Raw genomic sequence first — 23,124 nt, forward strand, 5'->3', positions numbered from 1 at the left:
GTAGTGTGCTGGCAAACCAACTAACCAACCAGCCAACAAACCAACAAACAGAAATGGGTTAAAACATAACCTCCTTGAAGGAGATTATTACACTCCAATAATGTTTCTGTTTTGTGGCAGGTGCTGACGAGCAAGCTGCTGTGATAAAATGAGGAAAGGAAATTAACTGAAATTACTTAGACAATGTATTATTTACATGAAATTATCATATGTGTATTATTAAAATGTTATAAATCAATTTGAAATATTTACTTTTCATCAAAACTGGAATATCACAACAACCCTTCCTGCTGCTACTACATATTTTGAAAATATGTATATTTATAATAATTATTATTATTATTATATATAACTTCACTGAAAGGGTATGATAATGAGTGTTACTTGTAGTTAGCACCTACATTACATCTGACAAATTGTAATAATGCTAGTAATAATGAACTAGTAGTGGTAGTAGTACTGCTGTAAAAGTATAACTTGTACTATAGTAAATCTCTGTAGCAGATGTTTGTCCTGTGATGGGCGAAGCAGTGTGGTGTGTCACTGTTTGACTGCTGCTCCATCTTTTTCCATGCTGAGAGTCCATGTCCCCCAAAGATATTCCCCTCCCCCAATTATTTCAATTTCCTTAAAAAAAGAAGAAAAAAAAAAAGAAGAAGAGGAAGATCTTAAGCCTGAATGCTCCACACTGCCAGGGAAAAATTCTGGTGGAGAATATTGAGTTCTTATGTTGATATTGATTCTTATGTTGATATATATATATATATATATATATATATATATATATATATATATATATATATATATATATATATATATATATATATATATATATATATATATATACATATATATATATATATAAATGTTACAAACAGATATGACGTTGGCGTTTTCATAAATCTATCTAGAATATTAAGAGTAAATCTACAATAAAATGGTTCATAACATGTGTGTCCTGGTGGTCAGCAGCTGGAGGTTTCTCTCAGCCGCCCCGCTCTTTGCTTTGTCATAACATGATGCTGGGGTGATGCCCTCATCTGTCACTCTGCCTTTCTCCTTTAAGAGTTATCATGCTTATATATGATTCTCATGCTCCTTCCTCACAGCACAGTGCTTACACTTGCAGGGACCCTTTTTCGACGAGCAGCTTGATGTCCGTCCATCATTTGTGTTTTTGAATGCAATTGGTCGGAAGATTGATGCTGAGCGGGTTTATCCAAATTTGTCCAAAAGCGGATGTTTTCGTATAATTCTGAGAGTAAAATTTACCTGTTTTGGTGAGTGTGCTAAGTGGCCCCGCTCTTTCTAATTTCTTCTCCTATCCGCCTGCCCGTGGACTACCGCTCCCCGGTATATGACCGCATCACACAATCTGAGAGACAGAGAGAGAGAAGGGGGTTGGGGGTGGTAATTGATTGCGTTCCAGTGTGCAATAACGCATCACTGGAGGTGGTTTGTTGCATCACCCTGATGGGTTCTTCTTGTGCCTCTTTGTGCGTCACCCTGGACAAGTGGCTGGGAGACGAGGTCGGGCTGGAAGACAGAGGTGTCCGTGTAGCCTGCAGCTCAGTGGCCAACATGCGGCTGTAGACACCTGTGATCCGAGTTGCGGATTATCTTTATCGTCCTTTTCCCCTCTGTACAACTTTACCTCAGTCTGGCAGCCTCTTCCCGCTTTTAAACGCTCTCACCTAAATTACCACAGTCAAGTGTGACCCGCTGCGCCACCATGACCTCCAGGCAGGACTCGAAATGTCTAGCACTGCTGGAGGAGCGGAGGCACAGCCCGCTGGATCAGCTCCCGCCGCCGGCCAACCCCGACAAGCCGCTGACGCCTTTCAGCATCGAGGACATCCTCAACAAGCCCTCTGTGAGAAGGAGCTACTCCCTGAGCGAAGCGGTATCCCACATCTCCCCCGAAGAGAAGTTGCCCTCGGGGTGTCCCAGCCTGACTGGCCGGGCGCTGCTCCATCAGTCCTCTCCGCTCTGCGCGCTGGAGGAGCTAGCCAGCAAAACCTTCATTGGCCTGGAGGTCAGCGTCCTGCAGGCTGCCGAGGGTAAAGGACGAGTTCTCTTCATTTCGTCGTCTTGTTGTATGGGATTTCTAAGTACTCTCACTGCCTTAGGCTTCTACGTCTTCATTGCACTTGCCTATGTAATTGTTTTATTTCCTCTAAACGGTGTTCCCTGTTCTGAAATTAGAAACTTAAGTTAGAGCCCTGTGCTTTAGGGAGAGAAACGCGCACGTAAATTATGTTAGTAGGTTTTTACATTTATGTTGTATGAAAATGAATGGCGCCTAACAGTTGGCCAGATACACAATATGCATTAAATATAATAATTTAATTGAATCACAAAAGACATGTGTAACCTTATTCATAACTAAAAACTGCGCTCATTCAATTCTGGGCCAACAACTTGATATTTTCATGATATAAAAATGATCTGTAAAACCGTTTATAAACTGTGTTTTCGTATGAATTAAAATAATATTGATAAATAATGTAATCCAAATGGGCTGAAAAATATCAGTCATGCGTACATCAGTCATAAGTGGAATTTATTAGAAGGGCTCTCTAGTTCTTGGTGGCTCATCATTGTTTGTGGACACAGAGGAATTTCTTATTACGTTTTAAATTGATATCGATCATGTTTTAATCTTTTTTTTTTCTTCTTTTTTTCCCCCACCTATATAGGCCTAACCTTTTTATCCGTCTGTCTTAGGCCGAGACGGTCTGACGCTCTTCGGCCAAAGAAATACTCCAAAAAAGCGGCGGAAATCCCGCACGGCGTTCACCAACCAGCAAATCTACGAGCTGGAAAAGCGCTTCTTGTACCAGAAATACCTGAGCCCAGCGGACCGGGACCAAATCGCCCATCAGCTCAGCCTGACCAACGCACAGGTGATCACTTGGTTTCAGAACCGGCGGGCCAAGCTCAAGCGGGATTTGGAAGAGATGAAGGCGGACGTGGAGTCCGCCAAGGCCGTGGGTTCTGTGGCCCTCGAAAAGCTCTCCAAGCTGGCCGAGCTGGAGAAATGCGCGGCCGGAGGTATGGGCGGGGGGACGGTTTCGATGCCAGGTCACACCGATCCCGAACCGGCCGCCTCTAGGTCCCATCCGAACACTATCGAGGACCTCGACCCCAGCAGAAAGCACATGTCGCCTCCATCACCCGAATCGTCGTGGTGCGCAGACCGGCTGAGCATTAAGAGGTACTCGGAGGACGAAGATGAGGAGATTGACGTGGATGACTTAAGTTAATTGTATGGTTCCAATTAACGCAATGCTTGCAGGCACAGACTGCTTTTATGAAGACTTCATCGGACATAAAGCTGGACAACAGATTTGATCAGACAGATGCAAAAGGTTCACTGGTCTCTGTCTGAGGAACAGGCGCACACGTCGGTTGGTTAATACGGTAACAATCACTAGAATCTCATCGAATTTGTTTTATTTTTACATTGATGAGAAGTCTTTAGCAAATCGTTTTATAGGCTCGAGCCGACTGTTTCTGGCTTTTTGATATACTATGAAATGATAATCACAGTTGTGAGCTAATTGTGAATAACGATTTAATATATTTGTAATTATTGTAGGCCCGCACCCGTCAAGTGCCTTTGAATACACAGAACAAAAACTGTGCAAAGTGTAATTTAACATTGTGATACTGACAGTGTCAAATAAAAGACATTTGCAGGCTTTATGCATATTACTATACATTTCTGTTTACGGCAGAATCAGCGTCGTTTGCCAAATCTATTTCAACAGCCTGCCGTCTGAGATCCTGCTTCCTGTGTTTCATTTTTTTTCTGTAGTGGAACACAATCTGGAGCGAATAAAATGCCCTCGTGTGTGTGTGTGTGTGTTTCTCCCCAGGGCCCGCTCCTCAGAAGCGCGCAATACGGAGACAATTACGTATGTCTCGTACTGTCCGGCGGGTGTCAGCACAAAGGCAGCCAGAGGAGAGGCCATATGGTTGGATTCTCCTCATTTAAGAGACACTTGATGGATCGAATTAACTCTATTCAACAGTGTAGGCCCCGTTTTGTCGTACACAATGCGGACTTACTCTACGGCCGCCTGGACCACTTCCTTAAAACATGACCATGAATATAGATGTAGAGTGCGCTTTACAGAGCGATTAAATGATTGACTTGAAGATAGCAGAGCTATCAGTCACGCTATTCATCTGCTATCCATAGTTTGACTTGTGTGGTCAGCTGCTATTTAAATCGTAGTTCACCAAAAAATAATCAAATATCTGCACAAAGTCTCCAAAACTACAACTAGGCCTACATTTGGAAACTATCAGTGTGTTAACCAAACTAAATGCGATTCATTGACTAATCTTACAAAATCCACAAAGTTCCTCTCTAAGGTTTCCATAATAATTTCCATATTTATTCTTTGATGGCTGCTCATTAAAAATATACTTTAAAAATATTCCTACAGTTTGATTGGAATAATCTTTTTCAATCTCCACTTTTTATAAGCTTTTAACTGCATTTCATGGTCTTTGTCATTCAGTCAGATGGAGGTTTCCAGTGGAAAAAAGCCAATTACTGTTTGGATATTTCTTTGAAATGTGATGTTCATTTCCCAAGTAACATTTACACAATCCAATCTAAAATGGTCAAACTGTGAATCATAAGCACTAAACATTAGTAAACCCTGCAATAGCATGCTTTCATTTAAGTGGTCAAGTTGTGTTTTTAAATCATATTCTAAACTGTGGAACTTACTCAAGTTCATAAATAAAGAAAATAAAAATGATGTTCTTTCCATAAAAATGATCCCTCTGTTAGTGTGGAGGGAGAGATGTTTAAATGTGGGTTTCTTTAAGAGAAGAGACACTGCCGCATACACACGCAACACGAAGAGTTTTTTTTTTTTCAATCAGCCGGAAAATTGAAGTTTAATGCATGTCCCCCTGCTTAAAAAACTGGACTTGACACAACACACTAGCGTTTTTAATGCTGGGTCTCCAAACAAATGGCTGTTGCCATCTGGGACCTGTCAAAACACTGACAAATGTATTTATATACAGACTATTATTGTTGTTGTTGTTGTTGTTGTTGTTATTGTATCATTGTTATTATTATTATGTTGGTGTTGATATTATTATTTATTGTTGTTGTTATTATTGTTGTTGTTGTTACTGAGGCAGTAAGATTATGACAAAGCATTCAATTTGAGTAATGTAATAATGTGAAATGTGAAATTTTAGCTTCACCAAATGTAATTCTTGAATTCTTCTCTTCTCTTTTCTTTTTCTTTTCTTATTATTTACAATAATACAACATTGATACATCATTGATTATTATTGTTTCACCATTAACATTCAGTCATTATTATTGTAGATTTAGTGAAGATTTAGTAAACACTGGCCCTCAAACATAGCTTTTCTCTTCACCATCATTAATTATCATCTGCCTTCTTCATTTTTAACAAACCCCAGTGCTATGTACACAGCACAATCTGTGCTGTGCTGTATACTGTACTGTACTGTACTATACTGTACTGTCTGCTGTTACTGCTGAATGTGTAAATCTGCAGCTCTGATCAAGGACTGGAGTGTGTAAAGCAGGCATGTGTGTTTCTGTGTGTCAGGACAGAGCTGCAGAAATGAGCTGCCTTTGCCGCAAGGCACAGCTTGATTGATCACTAAATAGGGTGGATCTGAAAGATTTAGTTATGACATTACTGTAAAGCTCCTTAACACTTCAAACTTCAATTTTACGGGCTATTGAACTAAGCGTGTACCTGACAAAATTGATATATGGATTAATTTACCTTAACAGGTGATTAATTGCTATCCACAAAGAGAATGAGAGAAACAACCCCCCCCAATTCCCCACCTGGGGTCTCAGCTCTTTCTCTCTCTCTCTAGCTGCTAAGCCTCTTGTCAAGTATATTAAAAGCAGAGATGCAAAATGAGCTCTTCTGGCTATTTGAAAACAGAAATTGTGTGTACACTTTTATGATGTGCTCATGCTGACCAGGTCCTCTCCACGTGGCCTAATTCCTGTGTGTGTGTATAAGTGTGTGTGTGTGTGTGTGTGTGTGTGTGTGTGTGTGTGTGTGTGTGTGTGTGTGTGTGTGTGTGTGTGTGTGTGTGTAGGAGGGTGTTGATTAGGCCTGGGTATATAATAGTATGGTCATGTGTGGGGTCCACCTATGTGTCACCTGTGTTCTCATGTTGCATGCAGGGGTATTGTGTTATCTTCATTGTTACCACCATTGCCTGATGGAAATCTGCAATAACTTAAATGCAGCGTATATAGTGCTTTCCTAATCTTAGACCCCACTCAAAGTCCTATACAACTCAAGTCAGTATTCACCCAGTCACACATATTTGTACACTACCACGCAGGGCACCACCTGCTCATCAGGAGAAACGACCCACACTGATGGAAGAGTCAGAGCCACCCAGCATGCTGTGTGTGTAAGTGTTTCAACAACGAAAAATACCCACCACATCTGTGAAACAAAAGTGAAAGAATTTGGATTTATTAACGCAAACAGACCCCGATAAAGATTGTCAACCATATAAAGTGCTTTGATGAAGAATTATTTTTTCCTCTGCTCTGATCTGCTAATTGTTTGTGAAGGAGTCATTTAGAAATGTACCTATGCCCAAACTCTGCAACATCCAGCAGGATGTTGGATGAGCCAATCATCATGCTTCACACAAAGGTTGCATGACAGGTTGTTGAATTACTTTATGAAAAATATATCTTGATGTAATGTTAATCTTCTTTGTATACATTGAAACGTGATATTAAAGTCTGTCGCATATGTATGGTTACTGCATATCTAACATTAGTGTACAGTCAAGTCTGTTTCAATTTATTTACTTTAGATGTAGAGGGGAGGGGGGATAAGAGGATTTTGATATTTTTAGCATTAGTGGCCTTCAAATGATGAGGATTGACTCAGAGTACCCTCCATCTATCAGAGCTAAGAGCCAAGTTGTTGTGATAACAGTAGTTTGTAAAACTACCAGTGACCTCTTTCTCAAAGTCTACTGTTCTTAATCTAAAACACCTGTTTTCCTCTCTAATGATGATGACAGTATTTCTGAGATAGGCAGTGCATGTTTCAGCAATAAAGCTGAAAAATTAGGTAAAAAATAGAAAAATGTTGCTAAATTGGGAGGAGTTACCTTCCACAGCTTCATCCACGCTGTTACAACTGCACAGTATTTTTTATTTATTTATTTATTTTACCATTTACAGTGTTGTGAAGCTGTAGCAACTTTCCAATGAAAACTTGCTAATAGTTTATAATGCATTTCATGGCTTGTTTTCAGTGAAATAGCTATTAAAGCTTGGGTAGGTAATTCGGTTCAAAAGCATTTTCTGTCATATTTGTATAACATTTATTACCATGACAGCATTCAAAACATTAAATGATTTGAAAAAAGAGAAAAACAAAATAAATCAATGGTCTCTGGCAGCGACAGGGCTGTGAAAACTTAATCCAACCATCTATTGGCCCAGCAATTTTGTGTGGACATGCTACCTGTCAAACAATCTTCCTTAACTGACCTGACCACCCTGCCCACCCTGTACTGACTCCCCATCACTCACTGCATGTGACCTGGGTCTATTAAACACACTGGAGCTATGGCGGACTGTTGATGAGAAAAATGGCAGAGAAGCTACGGCCACACTTCTCATCACCGGCGGTACCTACAGCAGCTTACACTGCTGAACAAAGAAAGAAAAGACAGACTAAACGGTTTACCAAAAAAAGAAGTTAAACAGAGCAAGAAGTAAAATGAGAGTCAACATCAGAGTGGCTTTTCAGTGATGGCGACAACTGATGGAGTCAAAGATCTTAACACGGACACCATGGTAGCTGATTTGTTTTTGGTGCAAGAATGTGTTAGTACTCTGCATTATGTAGGCAATGTAGCTAAAGTTACCTCCTTATGTTGCTGTAGTATGTATTCACCCAATACTAATGTTAGCAGTTTGTAGCTAACGTTATGAGGGGAAGGAATCAATTTCCAGCCCTCAGAGCCTCAGTTCACAACAGAAACATGTCTTGTTTTCACTTTTTCTGCAGTCTCTCTCTACAGAAGAGTATTAAGGCCAGAGGTGAGTAAAAAAGTTTTTTATTTTCATTATGCACTTGGGGCCCAGTGGCTAGCACTGCTGCCTCACAGCTAGAAGATCGCCGGTTCGCGTCCCGGTTGGGACGCCTGGGATCTTTCTGTGTGGAGTTTGTATGTTCTCCCTGTGCAAGCGTGGGTTTTCACCGGGTACTCCGGCTTCCTCCCACAGTCCAAAAACATACTGAGGTTAATTGATCATTCTAAATTGTCCGTAGGTGTGAATGAGAGTGTGGTTGTTTGTCTCTATGTGTAGCCCTGCGATAGACTGGCGACCTGTCCAGGGTGTCCCCTGCCTTCGCCCTAAGTCAGCTGGGATAGGCTCCAGCCCCCCCCGCGACCCTGCAGAGGATTAAGCGGCGTACATATAATGTGTACAGAGGATGGATGGATGGATTATGCACTTGGGTAATAAAGTTGAAATGTCGAGAATAAAGTTGACATTTCAAGAATAAAGTCGACCTTTTGAGTCTACAACAAACTGTGACTGCCTCAACAAAATGCCTTGTGTAGATGAACTTGTGAAACTGTACTTCAGAATCAGCTTTAGTAACAAAGAAATGATTTCTGTTTTAGCTCACAACACAGTGTAGCTGTCAGAATTAGGAATTAAGAATTAAGAGACTGTGCCAAAAACTTTGTCTGTTTAGAAGGAAAAACCACACAAGCATGGAAGAGGTGGCTGCATTCATGCAAGCTGAAATTGAAAGTGACGGCAGAGACCTGAAGCTGGGCAGCTCATACAGCTGCCAGTCCTTCCCTAACTGGAACTGAGGGAACAGAAGAGTTGACTTTATTCTCGACATTTTGAATTTATTCACAAAATTATATTTTGACTTTATTCTCGACATTTCAACTTTATTCGTGAAATGCACATACATTTGTCCTTCTTTCTTGTCAAATAGATTTGATTTTTGGGAATGAATGTGCTCCTTAGCAGGGATACAATAGAAAAAGGAATGGCATCATTCCATTAGCTGCACTAGGAAAATGCTTCAAGTACTGGTCCTAGCAGTCACATTAGCCTGCTGCTTAAGACTATTGCATATTGGCAAAAAAGATTTAAAGAGAAAACAGACTTAAATTTCAATTCATGAGCTGACTGTCAGCTGACCACAGTAGAATGTGGGAAACACAGAATGCACAGTCCCTATAAATAATCGCTTGCCACCATCACACACACTTCTCATCACCCACTTAACTCCGGACTTCATTTTTTATTTTTTTTTTCAAATGGTAACAGTCCTGTGTTGTCAAACAGTAACATTTTTATGCTCCATAAACACATTTAGATGTAACTACATCTCCTGTAAACACATTTCATTCTTCATCCTTATCCAGTTTGAAATGTGTGAATGTGAAACTATGTAAATTACTCTGTAAATGACATTTTGCTAACCCCCCAAAAAGGAGAATTGGCAAATATGAAACGACTGTTAATGGCACAATTCTGATGTAACAGAGGATATTTCTGATGGTTTTCAGGAATGTTTGTAGCTGCATAAACTGCAAATCAAGTTATGGTATATACATTTAAAGCAATTTCATGGTCCTTAAAAAGCTGTATTTAGTCAATTAAGTACTTAAGGGCTATTCCTTCTACAGGACAACAAGGGGTAAATACACAATGAAAAATAAGTAGGTGTCAGACAGCATTTAGCATAAACGTAGTCCTTGAATTCTGGCCTGTAAAGCAACATATGAGCAACATGATTAGATATTTTTATTGAGCAGAGCTTGTTTGTCCTGCACCAAAACATAAATTCAAATGGTGAAAAACTACTTGGGATTCTGATTGGGGCACTGTACAAACACAAATAGTTGTATGATGTGTTTATCAGGAAAAAAAGCACCAGTAATGTTCTACATTAGATGCTGACCTGCTGATGTGCAAAGCTTTGAGCTCAAAGATCTTGAACTCAGCATATGAACATCTGCTCCTTCACCTGTCGCCCTCCCGTCATTTTCTCTGAGTAACAACATCAAAATACACGTTCAAAACAATGTCTGAATGCTAAAAAGCTATATGGGAGCCCAGAGTGTACTTGTGGTTCAGTAATGATACCTTTATATGTTTTGGCTCCTTCTCTGTGAACCCTTTTCAAATAAAAATAGAAAATGCACACACATTACACTGTAAGAGTTCCTTTTCATTGGTTTCCATCCAGACTTAAAAGACCTTCTAAAAGGCTGAATTGAGAGTTTATGCTTCATAAAAGAAATTACATGCTTTCCCATGATGCTCATGTTTCACTGATAAGGGCTGGATGAGGCACTCAGCCACTATCTGAAATGGCATGTGTAGTTATAGTCTGCCTTTCTTCACTCTTGCACTCCCTCAAGCCTAAAGTACCAAGCAGTGTTGATGTTCTTTTGCTGACACCTTGTGGTGAAATTATCATGTTACATTTGGTCTTAGATTAAAGATTAAATCAGGTTGTTCAGTTTCATCCTGTGTGTGTGCTGAGACTTTTCTTGACTTGAGGTGGGTTTGTCTGTTCATGCCTTGGAAATCTAGGTGCTGTTGTTAGAAAGCCTAGTGGGCAGCTGATAATGTTGGCACACAAGTACACACACACACACACACACACACACACACACACACACACACACACACACACACACACACACACACACACACACACACACACACACACACTGACATGAAGTGATGATGGGGCAGTTTTAGCAGCAACTCCATAGCTCATTAACACACATCTCTGTCTCATTCTGTCTTCATCTCTCAACCTCTCTCTTTCTCTGTTTTTATTGGCATGACTTATTAAGTTTTTGAAAGTAAAATAATTTTTACTGTAAAGGGGGAAAAAAATAAAGGATATCAAATAATTGAGAAAAATATAAATACAACATTTTTTTCAACAATGTTTTTTACATAACAACCCTAGAGCTGAATGAAGGGACAATGTACAACAATATATCAAAAAAGTACCATATCAGCCCATACCACCCTCCCCCCCTCCCACTCAACCCACCCCTACAGGTCTGATCATACATTCCTACCGAGTGTGTAGGAAGTCAAATTAGTAAGAATAAATACAAGCCTTCAGTATATCATAAAACAGACAAACAAAAACAAAAATCAGAGAGGGAATAAATAGTAGGGAGAGGTGGAAAAGGAAATTAAAACAACAAAAAATAAAGCTAGAAACAGCATCAAATGTTGAATAAGCAAGTTTAGCCATCACATCACATTGTCTAAATATAAAGAATTGCTATATTGTAAACTCAGCGTCCACAAACCACCCCAAATCTTATGAGACTCTCCAGGTTTACCCTTCAAATTATACATAATCTTTTCACCTGGTATGCATGATGCTAGTTCATTCATCCATCTAGCAAATGTAGGTGCTGATACATCTTTCCAATGCATAGCTATACATTTGTTTGCTAATAAGGGCAATTCTTATAAATTTGAGTTGGTTTTTATTAACTTTCATCATGGATGTGTCACCCAGGAGACTCTTGGCTCTGTGGGAATGGTTAGTCCTGTAATATCACTAAGCACTTTAAGTATAGACACCCAATATGAATTAAGACAAGGGAAAGTCCAAAACATATGTTCCAATGTTCCTATTCCTGATTTGCATCTTGGGCAAAACTGGGAGTACTGAGACTTTATGTTATATAACCTGTCAGGGGTATAGTATGTTCTATGAAAAGATTATATTGAGTAATTTTGTGTCTAGAGTTAAAAGAAAAGGACTGACTACTAGTACACAATGATTCCCAATCCCCTTCTTCAAAATTATACTCGAAGTCCTCCTCCCATTTACATTTCACTCTTAGCTTTTCCCAACCTATGAGCTGAGAAATTCCTGAGTACAAGTAGGATATAAACCCCCTTACTCCCTGTTTACTACGCACAAGTTTATCTAGGGGCTGCTCTTTTAATGGTTAAAGACGGCCACCTTGTTCGGAGGTAACAAAGTGCCTAACCTGGAGGCATTTGAAAAAATGGGCGTGGAGTAGTCCATACTGATATGAGAGCTCTTCAAAAGTCTAAAGGGTTCCATCTTTAAACAAATTCCCAAAAGTTGTAATACATCTTGTAACCCATAGGTTTGTAATGCCATCTCTAAGGGCTTTAGGTAAGGAGGGATTAGAGTGGAAAGGAGATTTATCATAAATAGGTTGAATGCAGCCCATTTTCTTCCGAATTTGCTGCCAGATCTTATACATATGGACAATAACTGGGTTTGCTGTTGCAACCAAAACAGAGCTAAGCGAGCTGATATATGGAACTGATTCCAACTTCAACCCTAAATGATTCTGTTCAATTTGTTTCCACTTAGGGGATTGGACTTGCCCTGTTTGCCAAACCCATATTGCTCTAATTTGTGCTGCCCAATAAAATGTTCAAAATTAGGGACTTTCAGTCCACCTTTTTCTAGAGGGTTTTGCAGTATTGTCATCTTTATCCTGGGTGGTTTGTTTCTCCATATAAAGTGTGTGATGCAAAGGTTAAGTTGTTTAAAAAATTGCTTCGGGACAGGAATTGTTAAATTCTGAAAAAGTTATAAGTATTTTGGTAACACATTCATTTTTATGCAATTAATATGCCCGAGGACACTGGATTTTGGTTAAATACTTCTTGCGTTTGCTTGAGGTGTAAGTTATTATTTGACCTCTGAGGTTAGCTTACATAGCATCCCGCAAAATATTAGGGTTTGCAGTGTTTTGATTTATATTTCAGAAAGAGTCTATTTCCCTGTTAATCATATTCACAAATCCTGAATCATTAAAGTCCATGTAAAGCAAATTCAGTCATTTTCTTATAAACACATTAAATAGGTCATAAACGTATTTACTTAAATCACGTAAAAAACCATTCAACCATTTAGAATTTAATTTTGGAGCTAGGCTCACGAACTGTGTTTCATGATTTCTGTGTTCAGGATTTAATGGGCGGGTCAGAAATCATGGGTTAGGGTCAGTGTCCACTTTACCCCCAATAGTTATACCACCTGTCACCAGGTAAAGTCTCGATATCTGAAGAGATATCCGTTGACGCTGGTCAGTGGGGCCTAACCGAACCTCTCCTTCCCCGGCTTGCATCCTCCGGTCTCGTCGACAATGCATGTTCTCATCTCCGCCGGCGGTATTATGTGCCCGCAGGCGGGCTCAAAACTCAAAATAATGACTGTATTTCCAGCTACAAAAGGCGCATCTCTCTCCTCCCTCCATGTTGTTTGTGCTGCTGCATGAGTGAGCGTCCTCATGCTGAAAAAATATATATTTTTACTAAGGAAAATGACAAACAATAATAGTAACGCACCATGATTTGAATAAGTAACTTTAATCTTAGATTACTCCTCACTGGAAAAAGTGGTCACATTAGAGTAACGCGTTACAGCATCACTGATTGTGTAGTGTAAGTGCAACGTGGAGCTTGAAAACATCCGTTATAACAGCCCACGTATAAAAAAAAATATTGGGTTTAAATTGGGCTCGGGCTCATAATTACAGTTAATGTGTCGGGCTGGGCGGCTCGGACACAACATGCATGGGCTCGGCAGGGGTCGGGTCGGGCTTGATTTTTTGATCCAGATCTAAGTTCTAAGTTTAAGTGTGTGCGTATGTATGTTATAAATATTGTACATTTTGGCAATTAAATGCATTTTACTGAAGGTGAAAATCCTGAAAGTGATTTTACACCATTCATTCTGTCATGCCCATGTAATGTTAGCAAATGTTATTGCATTAAATCATGACATGATTTGGCCTCATTCCCTGAGCAGAGTCCATCTGACAGCACAATGATGTATGTGCACCAATATAGCTATGACAAGGAATTGTATGTAGACTGGGCTGTTATGTTTGTGTGTAATGTAAAACTGTGGACTGTGAGGAACGAGGCTGAGCACTATCAGTGTCTGACTCAGAGTCAGTTTCTGGCTCTGATGGCTCAAACAGGTTGGGCTGGGTCCATCAGATGATGCTGCTGGCTTACATTGTTACTGTAGGTTAGGTCCTTGTACAGTACACAGAGGCTCCCCTCATGCGCATGGGTGTGGCTCCAGTGCCTCTATCTGACACACCCACAGCATTTCACATCAGAGAGAATTGCTTGTTTTTCCATGATTTTGAGACCTAATTTTATGTACTTGGCATTTTTTTTAATCTTTCAAATTTGGCTCAGTGGTCAATGACACATGTTTCTGTGGGGTGACAAACTCATAACACAAATTTATTTCTGCTTTACACGGACTGTGTGAGGTAAATCTCCATCTGTTACACCTGGTAATTGGCATGGATGCCGGTATAGTTACTAACAAAGCAGTGTGGTCTGATAGGGTCCTTGCCAAGTACTCACAAGAAGTGACTTGGTGCATCTTAGAGGAGGGCATCAAAAATAAATCTATACGGGTATAACTATTGTGGACCGGAGAATAAAATGAGTATACTCTAGTGTCTTTATTTAGTGTACGCCAAATATCTACAAGCCCCGTTCCTAGCATCTCTTCTTTTAAATATATGGCACTCTGTGTTAGAGAGCTGGTTTTCTGAGAAGACCGATCAAGGATTAGATCCAAAACTAAATTGAAGTCTCCTCCCATGTAGACCTCTGTGTATAGGTCCGATAAAGGTAAAGAACAGTTTCTCAAAAAACTGAGGATTATTTGTGTTAAGCCCATAAATATCAACCAGTGTTATGGGTTCCGAGTGTAATAACCCTTGTACTATCACAAATCTTCTGAAAGGGTCCTTAATGACTGAAATCACCTGGAATGGGACATTTTTATGAAGTAGTATGGCCACTCCTCTAGCTTGAGATGTATATGATGAGAAAAATATGTAACTACAACCACCTTGTTTCAGTTTAGCATGTTCATTGTCTGTCAGATGTGTTTCCTGCAGTACGGCTATATCAATGTTGTGCTGTTTCAGATAGCTTAAAATACGTTTCCTTTTCACACAATTGTTTACCCCTCTTACCTTCCATACCAGACATCTATAACTTATTAGGGTGGCTTATATGTACTTTGTATAGCTTGCAACAAATAACAAAATAGTCCTAAGCATAAACAGAATATTTCCCTCTTCTCTCTGTATAATTACAAGGTACACATTCTCGGAAATTAGCCGCTGGACCCTGTTCCAGAGTTTGACAGAGGTAAACCCTAAAACTAAGTGACACCCGTCATGTTGAGGTAGCATAATAGAACATAAAGGAACTGCTCAGCTCTCTGTTATAAATGTAAACATAAGCCATTGCACCTACTTACCAATCTTTATACTGGGATCAATATATAAAAACACAGACTTTAACTGCCATAACTCAGTATCACTGACCTCTTTAACTTTAACCAGAGTTCTGCGAGACTCACTCAACCTAAACAGTCAGAGGTGAAAAGCAAGAACATTAAAGAAAAAATAAAATAAAATACACTGGGCCCTGACATCAAACTTTATACCCATAAGGGTGCATAATAGTTCAAACATTCCCTCATACTCGCTGAAAAGTTCCTGAGATTGAACAAATTGACCAGTTAAGTGTTATTAGACAGGGTTTGTTCAGCAGCGTGCTTGGTCCAGTAAGTTATTTTCAAATGTCCTCACCTCAGCTGAGCTAGTTGCAGATAATTCTGGTTTTCAATCAAGTTCAAAGTCTGCAATACTGTCGTTGAGTTACTTACTGATGTTCTGTCCCAACTTTATCATAACAAAACACGATTGTAATAGGGAGACAAGTCGGAAAAGAAAGGAAATTGCAGGGCTCTGTTTTTTTTGTTTTTCTTACGTTGGCAATATTCACTTGAGAGTCTGTTCATAATCAAAGATTGGTATCTTGTTAAAACATGTCCAAGTATTCTTTGCGAAGAAATCTCTCTGCTGCATCCACCGAGTCAAACGCTCGCGTCGCCCCACTGCGGGTATCCACTTTCAAGGTTGCGGGATAAAACATCCCGTACTTCATGTTGCCCTGGCAGAGCTGGCTTTTTAGTGCGCTGAAAGCCATCTGCTTCTTGTGCAAAGTTGGGGATAGATCAGGGAATATTATTATTTTGGAGTTACCGTGCATGAGATCCCTTTTCTTTCACGCAGCACTCAGTATTTGGACGGTGTCCTTGTAGCGGATAAGTTTAATGACGAAGGCTCGTGGTGATCTGCTCTCCTGTGGTCTCTTCCGGACCGTGCGGTGCACTCTCTCTATCTCCGGCATGAGAGAGACCAGGAGGTAACCATTTTTCCAGGAAGGCAACGGCATCATTACCTTCTATTCCCTCTGGGAACCCTGCAATCCTCAAATTCTTCCTTCTCTGGTGATTCTCCTGGTCATCGAATTGTGCCCTAAGTTTAGCCTCAGCCCGGGAGTGTTTCTCGGCCAACTCGTCGTGGTCTTGTTGCAGGCTGGTGACTGACTGCTCGAGCTCGGTGCATTTTTGCTTCAGTTGGGCTATCCTCTCTGGGTTAGCCTGCTGCCCTCCCTCCAGCTTCTCAATAGATGCATCCACTTGGTTGAGACGGGCAGCGAATGTGTTCTGAATCACGTTTGTCAATTTTTCCATCTCTCTCAGGAACCAGGGTTTAGGCTGCGTATCCATGAAGCTGTCGATGTTAGCTTGCGATGACTTAGCGCCAGCCATGTTAGCGCCAGGCGTGGCAGCTTCCCTCAGTCTGTTATTTTTCTTTTCGTCAAGTTTTTAAGGTGGCATTTGGCCCTTTGGTCTATGTCAACATCTTAGGTGATCGTCAGTATATACAAAGTAAAAAAAAATCAGCTGTAGAGCACTACGGTTACGTGATAATCATGAAATAGCTCAAGAGTGTGCTGCCGTTCACTCTGCCGCCATAACCGTAAGTTATAAATACAACAATTTAAAGTAAGATGTGATACAGACTAACAATGATGAGAAGCATAGAAGAGGGATGAGATAACAATATTAGTACGGTACACTTTCAATGTGTTCCTCTGGTTGTGCCTCAGACTGTGACACAATCTATTGTCTCTATACTCTATTTGGCTGCTTTCCTGTCAATGTGGGTTTTTTCTCTCCATATAAATACTCTCCTGTTCACCTTATACACCACTTACTGAAAGTCATTGGTGTATAAGGTGAACAGGAAAGGAGACAGTACAGTCCTTAGGAGCCCCACAGGGGACTGTACTGTCTTCTTTCCTGTTCACCTTATACACCACTGACTTTCAGTACAGCACCGGGTCATGTCACCTGCAGAAGTTTTCTGATGACTTGGCTGTTGTTAGGTGTATAAGTGAGGGACAGGAGGACGAGTACAGGGCACTGGTAGACAACTTTGTGGAGTGGACTGGACAGAATCACCTGCGGCTGAATATCAGCAAGACCAGAGAGATGGTGACAGATTTTAGGAAGAAGAGGAAGACCACTGCGAATTCTGGGAAAGGATGTGGAGGCAGTGGAGGATTATAAGTACCTTGGTGTTACCATCAACCACAGACTGGACTGGAGATCTAACATTGAAGCTGTTTACAAGAAGGGGATGAGCAGACTTTACTTCCTGAGGAAGCTGAGATCCTTCAACAGATGCAGCAAGATGTTGGAGATCTTTTATCAGTCTGTGGCCAGCATACTTTTCTTTGCATCATGGATAATCCTCTCCACCCTCTCCACCTCACACTGGTCAGACAGTGGAGCACCTTCTCCAAAAGGCTGCTTCAGCTTCGCTGTCATAACAACAGATATAGGAAATCTTTCCTACCACAAGCCATAACTTTATATAATAACTCTCTCACCTCTGCGTTCTCCCTCTGCATTCTATTCTATTATATTCTAATCTATTCTATTCTATTCTATTCTATTCTATTGTTTTGACCTGAGATTGTCATTTGTGTCTCGTTGTAACTGAAAATGACCTTTTGTGTCTTTCTACAGGCTGCAGTGTAGCAGAAAGTGTTGTCTCATCTCCACCCCATGTTGTTTGCAGAGTGGACATATAATGTGTGTTTACTGGGTTGCCAGGTTTGTCTGTGTCCACTTGTCTCAAAGGTCAGGTTGCAGGCAGGGCCTGGGTAACCTGCCACTTGATACTTCAGTTTTGGTAGATGTTCTGTTGTTAATGCATTTTTTCTTTTCATTGGCTATAACTTGTCCACCATTTTTATATTCTTATGTTGTGCCCCATTCCTTCATCTCCTTCTTTCTTTCTCAGTCTCTTTGGCTTTTAACTAACTCTCCTATAAGGGAGTCTGTGTCCTTTGGCTTACCCTACACTATAAAACAGTCAGTGCTGGAATTGCATTAGAGGCAATAAACTATGAAGAATCACAGTGGGGTCTGTCCATACTGTATAATATATTATCATATTCTGTTTGAAAGAACAACTCTGGGGTAATTTTTCGTTATCATCATTGAAACAAACAGGGTGGCAGGTAGGCAGGCAGCAGGCAGGGTTAGGGGAGCAGCACAGGTGGAACTCAGGTAGCATGTAGCCAGAGCTGAGAGGCACTGGCAATTATGCACACGTAGGTAGAACAAAGGAAATCACTCATGTACATGACCTCGTTATAATTCCTCTCGGCTGGGGTCAGATCGACCCGAGAGGAAGGTGCAGGGGTGGAACTTCTGGGCAGCCAACGAATGCTGTGATGACTCACCCCCAACTTCAATGAGGCATTCACCTCCACCACGAACTGGAGGCTTGGATCCAGGTGGGAGAGAACTGGAGAGTGGAGAACAGCGTTTTAGGCCGGACAAAATCCTTGTCAGCTTTAGGTGACCACAGTTAAGGGAGTTTGGTGGAGGTGAGCTGGGTGAGGGGGCCAGCCATCTTGTTGTAATCATGAATGAACCATCTGTAGAAATTTGCGAACCCCAGAAAAGGTTGCAGGTGCTTACGGCTCTGCAGCAGCAGCTAGTTGGTCACCTGCAGCACCTTCGAATGATCCGCCCTCACTTGTCCATGCTCCATAATGATGCTAAGGAAATCCACTGATGTCTAATGAATGAATAGTCCTTTCGCTAAACATAGTTTAGCATACATATTGTACAGCCAACAGGAACTTTTGAACATCGGTTCCTACACAGACGGTGTCAAGAACGTAAACAAAGACGAGGGAGGCAAGAAGGGCTGAAAGCTAGACTAGAGCTAACTCCTCATCGGCTCTCTCTACCAAGCATTTTCCTCACCAATGTGCTATCTCTGGCAAACAAAATGGATGATCTGCAGTTGAGGATTACCACCCACAAATGGACTATGGACTGCAACATCACGATTTACACAGAAACCTGGCTCAACAGCAATGTACCCGACAATGCTATCAAGCTAATGTGGGCACTACATCCTCCAAGCAGACTAAACAGCTGGTGACTATTGTAAGACCAGAGATGGAGGTCTGTGCATTTATATTACAAAACTTAGTGCATGGACACTACCATCATCGGCAGACACTGCTCATCTAACCTAGAGTATCTCATGGTTAAGTGTAGACTTTTCTATCTACCCAGAGATTTTACATCTACTGTTGTGACTGCAGCCTCTATACCACTGGATGCTAATACTAAGACTGCAATGAAAGAAGTACATACTGCTGTTAGCAAACAACATTCTCTCCATCCCCAGGCAGCCTTTATTGTTGTGGGTGACTTCAATAACTCAAACTTGAAGACTGTACTACCCAAATTTCACCAACATGTCTCCTTGCCACCAGAAGAGACAAGGCTCTGGAAAATGTCTTCACCAACATGTCTGCGGCCTACAAAGCTTTACCCCTACTCCACCTTGAACAATCTGTCAATCTCTCAGTAGCCCATTTCACACAGAACAGCTGCATTATCGCTGCAGCAGTGGAAGTGTTTGGAGAGACTTGGACAAGGTCGGGAACAAATATGTTTGTTTCCCGTGTGTTCAGCTGTGTCGGAAGCTTTCTGAGCCACGCCGACGTTGTCGGCTCCGATTGAGCATGCAAAGTCTGAGGAGGAGGGCTGTCGGACGTCTGAGCCATTGGATTCTCTGATTGGTTGTGTGCCAGCTGAATAGCTGCTCTGATTGGCGGTGTGAGAGCGAATCAGTGTAGTGTGTGGAAGGGGCAGAATACTGTGTGTGCTTTGTTTTTCTATGCGCTCCTTTCCGTCATTTCTTGTTTTCATGTTTTGCAGTACTGGAACGAGACTAGTTGTTATGTCCGTTCAGGATAAATTAATTTGTGCTTGCTGCATGTTTAGTAGGCAGCTGTTTTTATCTGAAATAGTTAAGTTTCGTTTTGATCGAAAGGAAAGAGAGTTGCGTGCATAAGCCTCTCATTTACAACTCACAACACGGCTGCCACCCACTTATTGCATCTGCCTCAAGCGCAGAACATACACACTACTGTGGAGTAGGCAGCGTGTAGTGTAAAGCACTACTGCATCTGACACTGGACTACTGCATCTGACACTGGACTCTAGAGCAGTGGCGATGCGTTCTCTGTGAAGTGATGAATCAAGCTTCTCTGGCTTCTGGCAATCTGATTAATGAGTCAGGGTTTGGCGGTTTCCAGGAGAACGATACTTGTCTGACTGTATCGTGCCAAGTGTAAATTTTGGTGGAGGGGGTATTATGGTGTGGGGCTGTTTTTCAGAAGCTGGGCTTGGCCCCTTAGTTCCAGTGAATGGAACTCTGAATGCTTCAGCATACCAAGATACCAAGAGATGTTGGACAAGTCCAAGCTCCTAACTTAGTGGGAACAGTTTGGTTATGGCCCCTTCCTGTTCCAACACTGAAAAAAGTATAACCTTGCTCAAATAAAAAAAAAATGATGTCCAGATATCACATCTAAAATATTTGAATTCTCAGAATCTAAATTGAGTTACTTCTTATGACCTGATTATTTTATGTTGATGTAAACAGTAATATTGCACTTGACCCAACCTTAATTCTTTGCCTTGATCCAAATGATTATCTTAACATTTTAGTTATTGAACCAAACTAATACATTTAAATTGAACCAACCTAATGTATTTACTTTTAACTAAAACAACATAAATTAATATTTGCATTGACATCAGTTAATTGGTTTACATATAACCAAACTATATTTTCCACATTATATTTGACTTTACTTCAAAAGTAATCTGTATTTTCTATCTTATGAACTATATAAAAAATCTACAGCAATTCAGTAACAATGAGTACACAGGATATAGTTTTGCAATCTTTCGGCAGAGATACTTCATTCATTAAAACACACACAAATACCTTAACAGACGGGAAGTCTCTCCCAGCAAACACCCCTTCATTCAAGGTACCAACATTTTATCATCTTTGTTAACGCGACACATTTAACCACAGAACAAGGATGTGAATTAACCCGCAACCGTCTTACACATCATCTTATTCACAAACATATTCACGAACTATAATCACACCAACAACAACAGAACACCCAAGAGTCTTTGTGCCATAGTCCAGAAGGGGCATTACAAGAAACTTGGCCAACAGATCACTTTATGTAACCCTGTTGAAAAAATAAATAAATAAATAGTGGAATAAAGAGCACCATTTTATTCATTTTTGTTATTTGTTTTCTTTTCTGTTTCTCTGTGATAAGTGTATATTTGTGTTTGAGAAGACTATGAGTAATCTTTAAAAGTGAAAATATGTATTGGTTTAAGTTTTGTTACCTGAGGAAATCCCGGCCAGAGAGTCTCATTGTGACTGTCCATGAACTTAACCTGTTGTTGAGTTGAAAGGAGGCGGACTCCGGAGATAAAGGGGAGGATCACAGCTAAAGTTAGCATAGCTCATGCTAGCTTGCCTGACAGCTTTCACGAAAGAGAGCTAACGCAGCACTCCCATAAGTGATGCTGACGTTCACATGCTGTGGGAACACACCTGCTGTTTTCTGGAACTCTGCCCACCCCAACTGGGGAGGAGGCATTTGAGCATTGGTTGGAGCATGCACGCCTTTGCTCTGCCAAGGAGAAAAGGCGGCGCATAATGGTCTGACATTAAAGAGCTGAAAGCAATGTTCACAGCTATGACAGCCACAAATAGTCAAGTTTCAGCTGACAAGAAAGAAATTGAGTGAATGACCAAAGTGCCCGTCACTGAGACCTGTGTTAACACTGAACTAGCTGCCCTGAGGTAAAAACATGTAAAAAAGCTGCAAAATCAGCTGAAAACTAAAAAACCAAGAGCGTCTGATGCCTCAGCTGCAGTTTTAAAAATGAAACCAATCCGCCAGGCTCAGAGTGGGGTCAGAGAGCAAACATTTAGCGATTCAGATGGAAATTTCTGTTATTGCTGTGGCGAAACTGGCCACTTTTCTGCAAAATGTAGAAATCCAGACAATAAGGGCAAAGTCATCCAAAAGTTGATACAATATGTGAGAAAAGCTAAAGAGCGTGAGCCATCTGCAACACAGAAAGAAGATGAGCATACCATCAGCGTGTCTAAGAAAAGTGAAGTGACCGCTATGGAGCAGGACCTCCCGTGGGGACTGATTGGGCCTTCTTCCCTCGTTCCTGTTAAGATCAATGGCCAACGGTGTGATGCCCTTCTTGATAGCAGTTCACAAGTCACAATCATCTTTGAACGTTGGTATCAGCTCCACCTGCCTCACGTGCCGATCCAGCCAGTGTCGGGGTTAGCAATATGGGGGTTGAGTGACACAAGTTATCCCTACCTGGGATATGTAGTGGTTGATATAAAGTTTACTGAGAACGTCACAGGAGTAAACGAGACCATCTCCGTCTTGGCTCTGATTTGTCCAAACCCACACAGTCCTGAGCAGACTCCGGTAATCCTGGGCACTAATGCCAATCTGTTCCAGAGGTTAGCCAGGCTATGCAGAGACACAGCTGGGGTGGACATTGGTCAGACGTTGGGTCTAAAAGCAAAGGCTTCTGTCTGTCTTCTGAACCAGTCATCTCATGATGGAGAAGAAGATGAGGTAGGAAGTGTGAGATGGATGGGTCCAGGGTCTCTTACCTTACCTCCTGGGGGTGAATGTTGTGCCATTTGTGAAGTTGAGTTGAAAAGGCCTGTGCATAAAGACATGCTGATGGTGGAAGCATCACC

The 23,124-nt window shown here is 41.1% G+C and overlaps 1 protein-coding gene across 1 annotated transcript; it reads left to right on the top strand.

Annotated features, from left to right (window-relative positions):
- Positions 1-1,610: 1,610 nt before the first annotated feature.
- Positions 1,611-3,600, top strand: lbx1a (ladybird homeobox 1a). The gene is made up of 2 exons (XM_037124542.1): positions 1,611-2,060; positions 2,728-3,600. The coding sequence occupies exons 1-2, from the start codon at positions 1,733-1,735 to the stop codon at positions 3,264-3,266; spliced, it is 867 nt and encodes a 288-aa protein (XP_036980437.1). The 5' UTR covers positions 1,611-1,732; the 3' UTR covers positions 3,267-3,600.
- Positions 3,601-23,124: the final 19,524 nt, after the last annotated feature.

Source organism: Acanthopagrus latus, chromosome 15 (genome assembly GCF_904848185.1).
Source record: "Acanthopagrus latus isolate v.2019 chromosome 15, fAcaLat1.1, whole genome shotgun sequence".
Lineage (NCBI taxonomy): Eukaryota > Metazoa > Chordata > Actinopteri > Spariformes > Sparidae > Acanthopagrus > Acanthopagrus latus.